General features: G+C 32.4%; 1 protein-coding gene across 1 annotated transcript in view; it reads left to right on the plus strand.

Annotated features, from left to right (window-relative positions):
* The first annotated feature begins 9,024 nt into the window (after positions 1-9,024).
* Positions 9,025-18,815, plus strand: part of LOC134728038 (ubiquitin carboxyl-terminal hydrolase 32-like) — a 40,476-nt gene continuing 30,685 nt past the window's right edge. The window contains exons 1-8 of the mRNA XM_063592437.1: positions 9,025-9,178; positions 11,271-11,398; positions 13,842-13,947; positions 14,768-14,886; positions 15,165-15,324; positions 15,958-16,089; positions 17,435-17,542; positions 18,361-18,476. Coding sequence (XP_063448507.1) covers positions 9,121-9,178; positions 11,271-11,398; positions 13,842-13,947; positions 14,768-14,886; positions 15,165-15,324; positions 15,958-16,089; positions 17,435-17,542; positions 18,361-18,476 — 927 coding nt within the window. The 5' untranslated portion in view covers positions 9,025-9,120. The remainder of the gene's footprint in view (positions 9,179-11,270; positions 11,399-13,841; positions 13,948-14,767; positions 14,887-15,164; positions 15,325-15,957; positions 16,090-17,434; positions 17,543-18,360; positions 18,477-18,815) is intronic.

Here is an 18,815-nt window from a genome sequence, read left to right on the forward strand (position 1 = left end):
TGAAAAATCAACTCGTCTAAAATTTAAATACAAGAGCTATTTTGAATACCTCTATTATAGACCTGCTTGTAAACAAAAAGTGCAATCTTAAATATTTTTTAAAATGATATTATTTTCATAATTTGTGTACTGTTTTGTAGGGGACTTTTGTCCCCTACGAAACTTCTTCTAAACACACATATTTTTTTGCAATTTTAAATGTTTCCTATTTGTTTACTTTAAATACTAGAAAAATCTCATTTTTTTTCTGAATTGGAAAGCTATTTTTATTGATAAAGATAAGACATTACAGTCGGAAACCAGGTTGAAATAGAACAAAAGAATCGAAGCTCTTTATTAGAGAAGGCGATAAATGTTTACTGTATTGTTTCCTATAGTGACAAAATTTTTAAAAGTTAATAAAAACAAACAAAATTGCAATTTTCTTCTCATTTACGAGGTTTTTTTATTTTAAAAACACCATTTGCATAAGTTTTCAATTTATCTAGTTCATAGTTAGGGAGCTACCATTTGATTTTTACGGGGGGGGGGGGCTAGGATGAAATTTGAAAAAAAAATAGGCAGGACAGGAGTTTTGAGTAAAAAGAAAAGGCCGGATGAGATACTTGCAAAAAAAAAAAGTCAGGATAAACTAAAAAAAAAAAGGCAGGACCGGGAAGAGTGAAAAATAAAAAGGCAGGACAGAGATTACAACTAATAAAAAAGGCAGGACAAAATTTTTCATCTTAGCCCCCCCCCCCCCCCATAAAAATCAAATGGTAGCTCCCTTAAGCAGAACAATTAGATATCATGTCGACGACATGGGTATCTTTCAAGTTGGATGACAAAAATGCATAACCTCCGATTTTTTTGAAAAAAATTACCACGGACGGAAAACATATCAATCTATTAGTTCAGTAATGTTCCGACGTGTCTGCCCTTCCATTATGTGACTGAAGTAAAAAAAATCCAAAAAATGGGTAACAATTGTATCGAAAAGAGAAAATCGATTGTACCTTTTTATGTTAGGGTGTGTTTGAGTTGAGTAGTTTGTCTTGATATCGTAAAAAGTAAGAATATTTCATACATCGTCTCGCTTTAGAATCTATCATTTTTATATATTAAAGCCACGTACAGGTTGACGTTATAACACAAAAAAATCACAGTACTAAAAGATGAAATATATGGGTCAAGTGAAATGCCTATCTAATGAGTCACAAAAACAGAGAAGGTGTGTTCGAATGGCTATTTTTTTTACTGAAAGTACTTGACGACATTCTTTCAAGTTGGATGATGAAAATGCATATCTTCGAAAAATTCTATTTTTTTTGTGTGTGATAACTAGAGTTTATAGTCTTCGTACTCTTAAAAAATCTAGTCTGCCCTTCCACGAAATATTCAATTAGAATTTTTTATGAATTTTCGAAAATTCCACCTGACAACCGATCAGACAATAGGTTAATTTAAGTTGAATCAATGCAGACAAGATTATTAAATGATGCTCATTAGCTAGTTGATACATTTGTCTTTAAAAATACAACCGACATATAAGGATCGTAATGGTGCAAGTGGATAAATTAATCGGTTTCCAAGAGCAAAATTGGTAGCGCGTTACGGTCATCCCTACAATGGCGTCCGTTTCTACGATTGTGAAAATGAACTGGCGTAATGGGGAGATAATTTTGACGAAGTAGGATCCTGACTGATTACCTCACATATCAAGGTACAACTCATTTTACGTAGTGGACATTTTGATGCGTGTCGTAGTGGACAAAAAGTTTCGTCACGAGTTGACATCAACCCTATTCTATGTTAATAAAAACATAATAAAAACTGCATGAAACTAACCCTTGTTATTTGTTTTGCACGAATTTAATTGAAAAAAAGATTTTAAAAAGACTGCATGGTAGCGGTAGTGTCCACTACGAAACGTTTTTTCTCTCATACTTGTTTCGTAGGGGACCGTTTCGTAGGGGACGTATTCGCATGTTTTATTTTTTCCCAACAATCCCTATATTGCAATAGTAACAAGACTGATTGAATTTATCAAAGCATTTATTAAGCTGTGCACTGATATTTTTTTCATAATTTTAAAACCAGATACTGAAGTAGATTTGACCCGTTTCGCAGTGGACATTAACAAAAATACGGTATCACTCTGGTCCGTTTGATCTGCTCAATTTTTCTTACCAACAATTTAAATGCCGTTCTAAAAGCATCACTTCTTTTTTAAGACCCTAATGTTTATATCTCTTGCAAACAAAAATTACATTGATTTTATAAAACGGTTTATTGGCAAATTTTAATGACTTCGTTTCGTAGTGGACATTTTGTGAGGGATATCCCTTCTGAAATTAAAAATCCTATATTGAAAGCTGTTTATTAAAATATGTTGGCTCTGAGCATATTTTTGAATTATTAAAGAACTTATGTAAAGTAAAATTAACATTTATTTCTCCATTTTTTTACGATATTTCAGACTATGAATGTTGAACAGGCGGTTTAGGGACATGCCATTTTGGTTGTTTTGGGCCATTCAGGAGTCAATATCTTATCAATCCCTCTAAAAATAAACTGTTTCTTTGCTTAAAAATGTTAAATCTAATTCAATGTACTGACTGCACAAAAAATTACTTGCAAAGATTAAACATATTTTTTTTAAAGTGGCTAGGACAAGAAAATACGTTTTATTGAAAAACGCCCATACACAATAACAATGAAAATGATCTCTTAGAGCTCTTTAAACTGTCTGAAAACTGTTGTTACCTGTTATTGGAATATAAGTTTTTTTTGTTTATCTGTTCTTGTATTTGGTGTTAAGTTTAACCGTTATTGGAAATTGAAATGTTAGCATTTTATTGGCTCATAATCTTCGGTACAAATTGAAGAGCATTGAACATTGGGGTCTTTTCACTATAAATATGGTGGTCATAAATTGGCTAATTTGGTATGGGTTCACGAACATATGTGATCATATGTCATGTCTTTTTTTCCAATTTTGTATTAGCTCACTCAGGAACATATATTTTGACATACTGTTCCCAGATAAGCTGCTTTATATATCTGCTGTTCCAAGTATTTTATCGGTCACCCTTTTTTAGCTCACCGGGCCCGAAGCGCCAAGTGAGCTTTTCTCATCACTTGGCGTCCGACGTCCGGCGTCCGTCGTCCGGCGTTAACTTTTACAAAAATCTTTTCCTCTGAAACTACTGGGCCAAATTTAACCAAACTTGGCCACAATCATCATTGATGTATCTAGTTTAAAATTTGTGTTTTTTGACCCGGCCAACCACTCAAGATGGCCGCCATGGCTAAAAATAGAACATAGTGGGAAATTGCAGTTTTTGGCTTATAACCCAAAAACCAAATCATTTAGAGCAAATCTGACATGGGGGTAAAATTGTTTATCAGGTCAAGATCTATCTGCCCTGAAATTTTCAGATGAATCAGACAACCAATTGTTGGGTTGCTGCCCCTGAATTGGTAATTTTAAGGAAATTTTACTGTTTTTGGTTATTATCTTGAATATTATTATAGATGGAGATAAACTGTAAACAGCAATAATGTTCAGCAAAGTAAGATTTACAAATAAGTCAACATGACCAAAATGGTCAGTTGACCCCTTTAGGAGTTATTGCCCTTTATAGTAATTTTTTATCCATTTTTCGTAAATCTTAGTTAACATTTACAAAAGTCTTCTCCTCTGAAACTACTGGGACAAATTTTACCAAACATAGCCTGAATCATTATTAGGCTATCTAGTTTAAAAATTGTGTTTTGTGACCGGGCAAATCAACCAAGATGGCCGCTACGGCTAAAAATAGAACATAGGGGTAAAATGCAGTTTTTGGCTTATAACTCAAAAGCCAAAGCATTTAGAGCAAATCTGACATGGGGTAAAATTGTTTATCTGGTCAATTTCTATCTGCCCTGAAATTTTTAGATGAATCGGACAACTCGTTGTTAGGTTGCTGCCCCTAAATTGGTAATTTTAAGGAAATTTTGCTGTTTTGGGTTATTATCTTGAATATTATTATAGATAGAGATAAACTGTAAACAGCAATAATGTACAGCAATTTAAGGCTAAAAAATAAGTCAAAATTACCAAAATGGTCAATTGACTCCCTAAGAAGTTATTGTCCTTTATAATCAATTTTTAACAATTTTCATAAAATTTGTAAATGTTTACTTACATTTTTCACTGAAACTACACGGACAAGTTCATTATAGATAGAAATAATTGTGAGCAGCTAGAATGTTCAGTAAAGGAAGATGAAAAAACACATCACAATCACGTACGCACAATTTTGTCATGAACTGTCTGCTTCCTTTGTTTAATTCACATATGCCAAGGTGAGCGACACAGGCTCTTTAGAGCCTCTAGTTTAAGAATTATATTCGATTCATTTCAATTCGATATCCGTCCCGATTCGATTCAATTCAATTCAATTCAATTCAATTCAATTCAATTTAATTCAATTAATTCAATTTTCCATTCAATTTTAAAATCAATTCAATTCAATTTTCCTTTCATTTTTCAATTCAATTCAATTCAATTCAATTCAATTCAATTCAATTCAATTAATTCAATTTTCCATTCAATTTTAAAATCAATTCAATTCAATTTTCCTTTCATTTTTCAATTCAATTCAATTCAATTCAATTCAATTCAATTCAATTCAATTCAATTCAATTCAATAAATTCAATTCAATTCAATCAATTCAATTTATCCCACACGTAATTTTGAAATTATCTATTTAAAATTGAGAATGGAAATGGGGAATATGTCAAAGAGGCAACTACCCGACCAAAGAAAAAAACAACAACAGAAGGTCACCAACAGGTCTTCAATGCAGCGAGAAATTCCCGCACCCAGAGGTTTTGTTTAAAGTATGATAATACTTTGGAAATTGATCCACATTTAAATTTGGATATCTTTGATAAATGGTTTGTTTATAAAACTGAATGGAACATGCTCTGAAAAGTCCTGAAAAGGTAAATATTCAAAAGCTAGATAAGAATATAAACAATATTATGGTTAAAATAGACGAAACGAAAAGCAAGGGGTCAAATTTGAGTCGGGATAAAGGGAGAGGGGTTTTGAACCATGTGTCCCCATTCAAAAGCATTGATCGTAAAAAAAAGTTGTTCAACCCACTTTACCTTATCCTCTGGATCCGCCACTGCTCTTGTGGAGAGGTGTCTTATTGACAATCATACCATGCATGTCCTCTTATTTTTATATAACAGGTCTTTGTTTTTTTCTTGTATATAACTATATATCTTAATTTTTTTAGGGATGTATAAGTACCTAGTCACGTTCTTCTAGTTATACTTAGTCAAACATTATTATAACACTTTAATTAACGGCCGTTTGTTCGCGGTGTTTAAATATTCAGACTCTGTTGTAGCTACTTTACTCTTTCAAATTTCAAATATTTAGATCGTTCAGTGCTGTCTATTTGGTAATTTTACAGAAGTTATCATGCTTATGCATGTTATACCATCATAGTTTTCGTTCCCGATAAAGTTTTAGAATTGTGCCAGGTAAAATCCCACATTATTATATGTATTTAAAGCACATATGCGAGCTCTCTGTTGTAATAAGCCATATAACCTATGTCATGTTGTTATGTTTATCAATTTTCGGTTTGACTTTTTTATTGTATAAATTTCAAGATTTAGTAAAAGTTTAATCTAAGAAGTCTTAAAGATGATTCATTTAGCATCAGAATCTGACTGACGAAGGATATCTGTTATCCAAAATATTTATAGATAATTACACTTATAGTTACCCTTTTTTGTATTTGGAGTTGTTGTGTACACTTTTTTAGGCGTTTATATATATATAAACAAGTGTTCGTCCTGAATGATATACATGAAACATTTGCCACTGGATGTTAAGCAACCAACAATCAATCAATCAATACAAACAAGTGCCATCTGCCACTTTTCTCGATTTTTTTTTAACCCCACTCAGTTCAACGTAAGTTTTAGTCACGTCAGTAAATGTTAAAATATTAGCAGATTTATCTTGACGTGTTTCAATGTATAAAATGTTTAGGCCATATTCAATACATTTTTTTTAAAACATCTACTAGTATTTCTATTATAAAGTCTAGACTATTATAGAAAGGGGATAGGACCTTTTTCGGGACTCTTGGATGCGTGATTTTCGGGACTGACCCTTTCTGGATCCGACAATTGGTTTTTTTTCGATTTTCGGGATGTATGATTTTTAATTTATTGAAATTCGGGACCTCGGGATTTCGAATTTTTTATCCGAGATTTCGGGATCAGGACCCCTCCTACCGCATGCACGCTCGGATATGTTTTTGGTACTTGATTTTGTACTTGTCTTGATCTGACGAATTATGTCTCTTTTACTGTTTTTATAGTTTGATCTTCTATCTTCAACATCTATTAAGCTTGGACTCAAACCAAACGAAGAAAAAACAAAAGTAATTAAGATAAATATCAAAAATAAACAACCAATAAAGATGAACAACACCAACATAGAAGAACTAGAGGAGTTTACTTATCTAGGAAGCATTGTCAATATAGAAGGAGGTACAGACGCTGATGTAAAAGCAAGAATCATCAAAGCCAGAGTCATCTTTAACATTCTAGGGAAAGTATGGAGTGCCAAGAACATCTCAAGAAGCACACAAATGAAACATTTCAATTCCAACGTTAGATCAGTGCTCTTGTATGGATAAGAGACATGGAGAACAACCAGAGCAATGTTGTCTAGACACCAAAGGTTCATCAACTACTGCCTAAGGAGAATGATGAACATTAGATGGTTCGATAAAATAATAAATGAAGACCTATGGAAAAGAGCTGGACAAGAACCGATTGACATCCAAATCAACAAAAGAAAATGTTATTTTTGCGACGTCAAACTGTGACATATCGGGAAAAGATGCATTTTCCGACTGATTTTGATCATTCAAACTGATTTAATTTGAAAACGAGTTCAGGGACCCCTATTTTTCAATACAGCAATTTGTTTCATTGTGCAGGGAGATTATGTGACCCAAATTTTATAAAACTGTAAATAGAGGATTTTTTTTGAATTTTGATAAACATGCAGCAAAAAATTACGTATTTTCCGCAATTCATGAACATTTGATAAATATGAGTTATTTCTGAATGAAAAATGCACAATTTCAGTTTTGGATACTTATAAAATGCAGAAATTACCGATTATTTAACAAAAAACAATTTGTGTTTATCTTTTATAACAAAAAAGTTATGTCTTTCGTTCGAAAAAGGAATTACGCGGCCACAAATCTGAATTTTGAGAAAATATACAAAATTTCGACCTCATTTTACTCAAAATGTAGCACATGAAGGTATATTTTTTATTACATATTTGATTTAATCAAGTAAAAAATAGCCTATATACAAATTTTCACGAACTTGTAAATACAGGACCAAAACTGTATCGTATGCCCTTAAGTGGAACCCTCAAGGAAAAAGAAACCGAGGACGACCATGAAACACCGGGCGTAGGGACACAGAATCGGAAATAAAGCAGCAAGGACACAACTGGAACACACTAGAAAAGCTTGCCCAAAATCGAGTAAGACGGAGGGAGTTCGCCAATGGCCTATTCTCGAGGGGGCGGAGGAACCAAGGGCCTAAGTAAGTAAGTAACCCCTCCTACCCTCCCTGTTCTATCTCTTTTTTTACGGAGTTCACAAATACTTGCAAGTGAATAATTCATTATCAATGTTTATTAGCCTGTTAGCTTAATTTGACAAAAATGAACCATTTTAGCTTGGTCGACCCGGCCCAAGTCGATCTGTCCTTCATTGATCCGGCCCCACGTCGATCCGGCCCATATGTAAAGTCGATCCGGACCCAAAAAATTTTTTTTATAAGGAATACAAATAAAGATATATATTGATTGTAATTCATATATGTTTATGGTTTTTATTAAAATGTAAAAGGTGTACGGTAAAAAAAATATAAAAAAGGCCTTTGAAAAATATTTTCTTAAGATGAGTATAAAACAACTTTATGCAGATTATGTTTTGATTACAAGTTTTCAAGATTATTGGGTATATTCATGTTAAAACGTATATATAATAAAAGAATTCAGACATCAACATTCAGTGGCGGATCCAGAAATGTTCATAAGTGGGGGCCCACTAACTGACCTAAGAGGGGGCCTGCTCCGGTCACGCTTCAGTGATTCCCTATATAAGCAACCAATTTTTTTCCCAAAAGGGGGGGGCGGGCCCCGCCCCCCCCCTAAATCCGCCTCTGACATTAATCAGCAGTATAATTAGCATTTTCTTTCAATTGACTGTGATCCGAACAAGTCTTTCATCTTGTGTAAAAACAAATAGTTACATACACAACGGTACAAGCCGACCCCCCAACCTGATACATATATACACACTTTGTTTTTCTTTGAAGTCCTAAAAATTTCTAAAATTGAGAAATGTGGTTTGATTTACCGAATCCTTTCCATACATGAATGAGAAGACAGAATGCGTTTGTTTTAAATATCACAATGGCTTATCCTTGTGTAAATACACCAAACAAAAGATCAAACTATAAAGAACTTTTTCATATTATAAAAAAACAAGTGTTATAGAAGCCTACGATGTTACCTGAAAAAAATACTTTATATACACCAACCAGAAGATCAAACTATAAAGACCTTGTTGATTACGTAACTTTAATTAATCATGGTCTCATGGATTCATATCTTATTAGGGGGCCGGAACGACTTGGGGCTGGATCAACGTGGGCCGGATCGACTTGGGCCGGACTGACTTTGGGCCGGAACGACCGGATACCTTTATATTTCACTATTTTACTTTCATAAAAGGATTGAACAATAAAAATCATACTTTAGATTTTTTATATACATCTCGTTACTAGTGTCCCTTTAAATGTGTACATACATATTGTGAATTGTTAGTCAACATGGTCAATGATACAGTTTTTTTTTAAAAATCCGCGGGAAATTACTTTTTTTAACCTGTCCGATCCCTTACCTTTTCTCGCGAGACTTGTGTCAACATCGCGTGATGTAATATGGATGACGATCGGCTGAATTTTGACACTTTTGACAGTTTAGAGTGATTGTTTTGGATCTTTGATAAATTATAAACGCTAGAATGGGAGGAAAAGAATCAAAATTATCTTATATTCCTTATGAGGAAGCTGTCAGACGATGTAAGAAAACAATTTGATTGAAAACACACCTTATGAATATTGCAAATTTATGTTGACATTTTTTCGTCTGTAAAATTAATACATCCTGTTGATAAAAAAACACATGTAGATGCAATCTTTTAATGTACTACATATTCAGACTCATCAAACAACATTAGAAATGACATGAGTTTGAAAATATTTTGCACGTAAACATGTATTTTACGTTATAACTTGTGTCTGATGTGCTTGATAACTGAATGACTGAAAGAAATTTCCTCCCTTTAAATTAATACACCTTGTCCCTTTTTGTTCGCCATTTCTGGATGTCACACAGGTTCCTTTATAGTTTTGACATCTTAAAAACAAAATATCTGGCCCCACAATGGAAAAGTGATTGTGTATGACGTCAAAAGTTCAAGCGGCCGGGTCAGCTAGGATTTAGCTAGTCCAAATAATTATGACGTTTGGCAAGGCTATTTTTAATTTTTTTCTGGGTCGTAGAAAGGCGTCCCAGAAAAAAAATAAAATAGCCTTGCCAGACGTCATAATTATTTGGACTAGGATTTAGCAATAAGGTGTACTGGAATTAAGAATTAAGAATTTCAGAGCTGTTTTAATTCAAATATGTTTATTATTGTATCCCTTGAAATCCCCTCATTCCCTGGGTATCCGTATGAACTTTAATATCAGGATAAGATAAATAAGCTGATTGTTATGTATTTGTCATTTTCGCTAGCCAAGGGTTACGATCCACTCCTGCCCTCTTCACCCTTGGCAGATTGAGCTAACATTTGTGATATCAATGTTGCGCAATCTATAGGAAAATAAAAGTCACGCCCATTCAGAATAAATTATTCTTGACCAATGGTAGCACTTAAACTCTTCAATTTGGAGATAAAAACACGGTAGCATTTAGATTCTACACACTTGGTAAATCCGGAAAAGAAAATATGCGTCAACATTCATGCATTTGTGCATGAAACATACACAGGGACTTCTTTTAGTTGAATAAAACATTCAAGTTATCACTAAATATAGTCATATGTTTAGTGATGTAAAGACTTGTTGCACAATAAACATGTGGCAATTGTTTACAAACACTTTCTTCATCTACATGTGATCATGGTATAGGCGTTTTTTGATTGGATGTAGCGAGTTTCTACTGCATCCAATAAAAGTTCTCACCTTGTGTCTCTGAAATTTTATCTCAATCCGCCAAGGGTGAAGAGAGCGGGAGTGGATCGTAACCCTTGGCTATCGAAGATGTGTATTTCTATGTAGTCAGAGTTTTTGTCCCTTTGTATAATGTTGCATACTGTGGCATACAGGGAAAACATGAGTGTAATCAACATGTACCCATATTAAATTAAAATATGTACTTGTATGCAAAATTAAAGGAAATCTAGTGATGACTTTTGGGATATCATGGATACTAATATTGAAGGAAATTGAATGAAAGCTTTGCTAATCATCTGACTTAAATTGTTGGCTACAGTTACTCAATACTTTTAGCTGACATTTTTTGTGTCCAATTTGCGAGTGGATTGTGACTGGTTTGAATTTCTGGTCCCCAAAAAATATATGTGTTTCTGCTCACCCTACCTACCATAATTTTTAGTGCCTACCCTAACACTTTTTATGCCATTTTGGAACAAGCACTGTTATAGTCAGACTGATTCCCTATTTATAGCTAGTTGTAACAAGCTAACAATCCTTTGTAAAGTAAAAGGATATTACCTATCTACCCTATGTTTCCGCATGTAAGTAAAAACACATGTATAATTTGTTTGGCCTCATGAGTACTGTGGATTTATTATTATTCCTTGTATACCAATTTTCTGGGATTTTGTGGCTATGAGCATGATGAGTAAACCACAAAAGTTAATATTCAACAAATGACAAATTTTCAAAAGGCTTTTATACATCAATAGACAAAACCAAATATCCACTAACATAAGTTTTCCTCGATTAACGAAAGTTGGTACAAAGGAAAATAAATTAATCCACAGTATACAAAATTCATATAGCTAGTTGAAAATCTGTATTAGAATTTTGAATATCCCTTCAGTTAATTGACAAAAAAAATGTATTGAAGAATTTATTTTTCCAGTGAGGGACTTAGAACAGAAACGTCTGAAAGATGCTTTTAAGAGATCATCGACCTTTGGTGGTTCAATGACAGAAGCAATGTTCTTAAGAGAAGTTCTAGGAGATGGTGTTCCAGCTCCAGTTTCAAAAGTAAGTACTGAGCTCAGGGGAAACGATTAGCAGGGACCCAGTAGCCAATGCTACTGAAATTATTGTTGGGGCCCTAAAACTTTCATGAAAATACCCATAGTGTTTATCCTTATTTTAGTATTGTGGAAGGTTGGGCAACTAGTTGGGAAATGTTTGTCCTATTTCTTGGAGTAAAGGCCACACCAATTTAATTTCTTGTTCTACGGATTTTTGGACTCCAAAATTTGGGGCGAGCGAGCGATTTGAAAATTTTAATAAAAAAATATTTAATTTGCAAATTTTTGAGGCGAAGCTTAAAAAGTAAAGGCGAGCGATTATAATTTTTTTTTGTAAACATAAAATAGTAGGTTTTGACTATATTAAAACTTGATTTATCACTTGTACCTTTACATTTCTTTAATTTATGAAGTATTTTTTCCCTGTTCAACAAGGAATCATTGAATAATTAAATCTGGTCTATGTATGTGTGACTGACAATGAGACAATTCTCCATCCAAGTCATAATCAGGTTCAGAACAACCCCATAATGTTATGAATATCCCTTTCATGAGGTGTCAAATATTAAAGTTATAATAATTTTTTTTTGTAAAAACATTTTAAGTACAAAAGGGCTTATATTTTCCCAAAGAACTATTATATTTGGCTTTAAATGGTCAAAACATGTCCAAGAATTTTGTAATATTCCTGGACTTTAACCATTTTAACACATTTACTTAAACAGTTTAATATTATTCAAAATAAGTGGACCCATCCTTCTTTTAGAAAAGTTGTTTAACATGTTTAAAATATAATGTATTTCTACTCTTTTTGAGTAAAAAATTCTAAGTTGTCAAAGTTTTTGTATAGTAGCACTGCATGTACAAATCCTTAGTATTTCTATTTTGTTTTCTACAACCTGACAACAGACTGAACAGTAAACATGGTAAAATGACCCCTCTAAGGCCCTTGTCTGAGGGAGGGTTGGTCCCAACCTGATAATAACAAACATAGGTCAAAGTACGGCCTTTTACACAGTGCTTTGATCAAAACCAACCAGCAAGCTATAAGGGACCACAACTTAGTATTGTACACAATTCGAATAGGAAAACCAACGATCTAATTAAAAATATATTTCCAAATGGGAAAATACCAATGAACCACATCAACAAATGATAACTGCTGAACGACAGGTCTCTGAATCAACCAGGACAGGTGCACAAACCTGCAGCGGGTATGACCGTCACCATACATTATAATTGCAGTTGAAGGCAAATCCTTCAGAAGTTCTTTGTACTTTATTTATTTTAACAACGAACATTTTTTATAGGGAATATAAGTAAGGGGAAAGAAACCAACGTTTTGTTCTATACTGGTATTTCTATAGTCTTTATATCTGAGCACTCCTGCTTGGAATAAATTGGTTTAATGCTAAAACAAATATTCTCGCAGATATTTACAGTGTTGAGGGGTGCTGATAGGTTTGAAATCGTTTATAAAGGCTAGACTGTGATTTTAAAAACAAATGTTGAGATTTTTATATAATATTTACAAAAAAATGGTGCGGGAAGTGGACATGATTTCATTTCCGGATGCGGGAAGAGGGAATATAATAAAAATAAAAAAAATATGTTTTGAAAATAGGTGCGGGCGGGTTCATCGAACAAGGAATCAAATTGGTGTGGCCTAAGGTACACATGCAATTTTATATGAAGTCAAGTTTATGATTTTTGTTGGTCCATTCAACTCCATTGATTATTTCCTGATTGATTTATGTTTTTTTAATGAGAAATTCAGTTTCATGTGTCTCCTAGTCTAGTTCAGAGCTTTAAATTTTGAATTACTAAAATTGAACTCAATGAAATTTTGTAACTCAAGACTACATGTAATATTAATATTACATAGACGTTTTATAACTCAACATTATACAATATGTACAATGTAATTAATAATATTTACAATTTCTTTACTACAAACAGTACTTGTCTGTCCTTGGCTTATAAGTTATGTTCTTTATTTTCATTGGACTATATTTTAATTTAAAAAAAGAATTTCTAAAATAATATTTAGTATGTGCATGCAGTTCTAGTATAGATTTTTATGCAACAAATATTTGACACAAATGGGTCAAAGTGTGATATTCATTTGTATAAGGTTAGTATCCATTTGCATAAGGTTGATATTCATTTGCATAAGGTTGATATTCAGTTGCATAATGTTGATATTCATTTGCATAAGGTTGATATTCATTTGCATAAGGTTGATATTCATTTGCATAAGGTTAATATTTCATTTGCATAAGGTTGATATTCAGTTGCATAAGGTTGATATTCAGTTGCATAAGGTTGATATTCAGTTGCATAAGGTTGATATTCCACACAGCTTATATGTTATGACTTATACAGCCTATAGCTATATCTAGAGGCTTTGGTGGGTCAGTATAATATAAATTTGTTGATTTTTACAGCTAATATTTAAAGGATTTGGTGGCTCATCTAAAGGACTCAATTACAAGGATTTAATTAGTGGACTTGTAGTTTTGACCAAGGGAACCAAAGAAGAGAGAATTAAGTGTTAGTAGACAGAATTATTTTTAAGTAAATTTTAAACTGTTCAAATTATTTTAGGATTGTTTAATAACTCTACAGTTAAATGTAGCTTAAAACTGCATTTTCTTTTATATTACATGCCTTAAAAATCAAATGAAAAAGATTGAAGATTTGGAAGAATATGATATATATCAGTATTTAGTAGGAAATATAAAAAAAGAAGATTTGGTATGATTGCCAATGAGACAACTCTCCACAAGTTACCCTGCAAAGTTCTTTTGGTCATAAATTGATTTTTAGGCTTTTGTCAGATTAAAAAATGTAAAATATTAAAAACAAATAATTTTTAACTGTTGATTAATTTAAGTATTAACGATGTGAGGAGCATTAACAAAAATAGATCAATATAGATTGAAAATACTTGGCCCATTTAAGGGAAACAACTCTTAGTGACATACTGAAAGTACAAAAAATGAGGAATAGGACAATATAAAAATAAGAAGATATGTGGTATGATTGCCAATGAGACAACTCTCCACTAACATGACTAAAGACCAAATGACAAAGCAGTGACCAACTATGGGTCTCCTTACAGCATTTCTTGTCAGCTAGAAAAAAAATATGACTTGTTTCTATGTTATGTTTGGGCATTTTCGTGGATTTTTTTATACATGGTTTTGCCAATCTCCGCATTTAAAAGCTTAATAGAAAATTTGAAATTTGTTGAACGTTTGTTTTCTGGGTTCACCCTGCTCACAAAACCAACAAAAATTGGTATCCAACCACTATTAATAAATCTACAGTCATGACAGTGTATAATTATATTTTTTTCACTTTTTTTCAGTGATATTTGGAATGTATGCCGATGACAGTTATACTATGGTACAGAAGGATGAGATGGATCGACGTATTATTGAAACAGAGGGCCAGGTCTCTCATGCTGTGTCAGAATTATTCTCAGATGTATGTAATTTACTTCTACTCAGTCTCTTATTGTAATTTCCCACTGTCCGTCTATTCATCCTTCCATCGCACACTAAACTGTATGGTTTTGAGTTGTAACTTGTGTGCACTTTAAGATTTTTTAGATTCATACTTCCATTTTAAAAGTGTTTTTTTTTTCTCAAAGAATCAACAGTATACAGTTTTTTTAAAGAAACATTAAACATGTGTAGAAATATAGATTATTAATGGAAGATAATCATTGTTTTATAAATAAAACTCTTTTTGTCTGATTTCAGAGAGACCAAGTTACATTTGAACAGTTCAGATTATGGATTTTTCAACACCCTGGTGCAACAATCATTACAAAATGGCTTCTGATGGAGGACATTACAATCAGTCTGTCAAATGATACAGACACGCCCACATTCTACCAGACTCTGGCTGGTGTAACTCATTGTAAGTTTCTAGATAATAGAGAAATTTTCGTATGTTTGGCAGAAAACAATTAACTGCAAGATAGGCTGAAATATTTCGCTTTCCAAACTAATGAAGGGTTTAAAGTTTTGAATGACAAAAAATTATCTTAGCTTACATTTAAATGGCCCTTTTAATGACCAAGCAATGAGCACGATGAACTAAACCAGATGTTAAAAAAATCTATTTATCTGTTTATAAAAATATTTTCTGAATATATATAGTACATATATTAAGAAAATATTTTTATAAACAGAAAGATGGGATTCATTTATGATATACATACAAATGTTTTGTTGTTTACCTTGGATTCATTGATTTTTCTTGGATTGATGAAACTTTGTATAGTTGTGGATATTGATATCTTGGTTACATTGATGTCTGCATACAATCCCTTAGAAATATGTACTTTTGAAAATTGAATTTGTGGTTCACCTGTATACTGGAAATCAATGAAAATTGGTACCTACTTAAATAATGAATCTACAGTAATGTATAAAATCAAGAGTTTTGATTAATTTTTCATCGTTGAGCTATTTTATTATGGTTTTAATAAAAAGTCGACTGAATCTGTTTATTTACCATTTTACAATATATATATTCTGTTTATTTTAGTGGAAGAGACTGACATTAGTGAACTAGAGAAGCGATACTGGATGTTGAAATCCCAGTCCAAGTCTGGGAAGTTTGATCTTGAAACATTTCAGAGTATGGTGTGTCCACCAATACCACAGGATATATCAGAAGGTTTGTTATGGGTGTAAAAAAATATATAATGGGGCTCATCCAGAAAAAAATATGTAGGGAGGGGGGAGGAGGTTGTGGGTTGAAGGTTGGAAGGCAGATTGATTAAGCACTTGTCACCCAAACAATTGTTAGGTTTGTTGTGGATGTAAAAATAAAGGAGAGAAAAGGGATATAAAACAATATTTAATGGGGAAAATGGGGGTGGTGGAGGTAGGGAGGCAGTTTGTTTAAGCACCTGCTACCTAAACAATTGTAATTGAGAATCTCAATCATAATGCATTATAGTGTAAAAATTGCTCTAATAACCATCACCCATGTAGAATTTTAAGTGCCCTTTCATTTTATACATCAACTCATATTTATAGAGATGTATAAAATGTGTGAAGCATATAATTTCTAAAGAAAGTAGAGAAACAAAAATTAAAACATGTTGCACTAGGAAAACAAATTTGATGTTTTGTTTGTTTGCACATATATGACCAGACCACAAATATGTCTGTGCAGAAATATTTACCCCATTTTCATAATATACAAGTACACACCCGTGACTGATTTAAAGTATATAACTGCCTAATTATATATATATAAGCCTTATTTTAGTAATTGGTATTGTCATCTGATAAAGTTATTCGATCATAAGACACACAGTTTTCTCTGCTTTCAAATCTTTCTGTTTGAAACCAGTCGACTTGGAACTTATCATTATTGGTAATATTAATTATTATGAAAAGAAAAGGTCCTGGCTATCCAGGAATGGAGTATTTTTTAATCAACAGCATTGTCCTATATTAGTTTTCTTAGAAAATCTTGCTGATTGCTGAATAAAACTACAATAGGGAACAATTTGACAATGATTGAATTTATTAGTGTCAGCCCTTTGATTATGACCCGTGTATGTAGCAAAATTCGAAATACACCGTTTGGTGGTGCGCCTGTCAAATGCGGAACGTACAGATAAGGTATAAGGTAACAGGTGCATGAATATACTATTGGTATCGGTATCGGATTCGACCCGGAACTTGTTAATTATTGGAAATATTAATTGTTTGGAAAACAAAAGGGTCTTGAATGGTGTAATTTTTAATCTACACCATTGTCCTATATTAGTTATATATAAAGTCGAATTCTTTGATTTGTCGTTTCTACCCGATGACGGCTGACAAATTGGACCTCGTAATTTTAGTATTATAGATGTATGTATGGATTCTTAGTAAAGTTTTATTTTGAGCATAATTATTGTACTCAGACTTATAAATCTAGAGAACAATGCTTACTGTAGTTTAATTGTATGTGATTTCAGTTTTATTTAAAGCACTCACTTCATTTTAATTTTATTCCATTTCAGGTTTATTTAAAGCTTTTGATGAGAACTGTGATAACCACATTGACTTTAAGGAAATGGCTTGTGGTATATCAGCATGTTGTAGAGGACCTAGCATGGAAAGACAAAAATGTAATTTTACTCCTTCATTTCTGTTCTGATACATGTAATTAAGATTAATATTTCAAGCCTAAAAAGCTGAAATAGCTTAGACAGTTGTGATCCATTTGGTTTATGGAAGTGTTTGAGCTTTTAATTTTGCCGGAAAGTAACCTAAATTTCTTCAATGTATTTTGAGAGATCTCAGATCTTAGATCTGTATGATTATCCAATAACTTGAAATTTTATATTGTGTTTGTTAATACCAGAAATATGAATATTTTTGTTTACTTTTTATTGAATCATTTTCATGAACACTTGCATGTGAATATGGTTATAAATGTAAGTAGATGTAATGAGACAGAAACTCAACTTCACACATGTATATATAGATGGAAACATGCAGGTATTTACAATATGTCGAACATTGTAATGCTAACCAAAGATCTGTAGCCCTTTTCACAAAAAATCTTAAGTGTAAAATTTATCAGAAGTCTAAAATATTCCTTAACAATTCAACTAAATATTTTTATCGTAAGATTAATTTTACACATAAGATTTTTTGTGAAAAGGGCTACTGGGTTGCATTGTCTTAGATATCCATGTTGAATGATATGGTATGTAGCTACATTGTATGCTATCCATTTGACGACATATGACTAGATATTGAGTTTTTTAGGCTGTCTAGATCTATTTAGCGGCTAGACTAGCAATATGTTTAGTAGTCTAAATCTACGTAGTCCTAGATACCAGCTATGATATTGAACGCACCCCAGTTATATATGTTTAAAAGATACCTATACACTGCACCAATTTATTTTGTAAGAAGGTGAACATTTTGTATTTTTCAGTTTGTTTTAAAGTATTTTGTAAAAAGAAAGATGGAAAGTTGAGTAAAGAAGATTTGATACAGATGCTGACAGCCATGTTAGCTGTACGGTCAGAGAATAGAGCAAGCCATGAATTAGTTAGTACCTTTGGCATATAGGGTGTTATTGATTTATGATATTAATTTTGTCAACATATATGTACCTTTTAGTTTATATGTCATGTTCTATGCAAGTCAATCAAGGCAATTTAAAAGAGGAATACAGAGTTTATATATTAATTGAATGATTTCTTAGTTCTATAGTTTGACTAACAACAGACCTGTTATGATCATGTTGTACATTAACTGATTATTGCTGTTCCATTTGAATATGCATAACAACCATGGAACACAATGATATTGGGGCACCACATATAGATGTAATTTTAGAATTTCACATACAAATGGCTTGTACAGCATGTACAGAAAAAAATATAT

Source organism: Mytilus trossulus, chromosome 8 (genome assembly GCF_036588685.1).
Source record: "Mytilus trossulus isolate FHL-02 chromosome 8, PNRI_Mtr1.1.1.hap1, whole genome shotgun sequence".
Taxonomy (NCBI): domain Eukaryota; kingdom Metazoa; phylum Mollusca; class Bivalvia; order Mytilida; family Mytilidae; genus Mytilus; species Mytilus trossulus.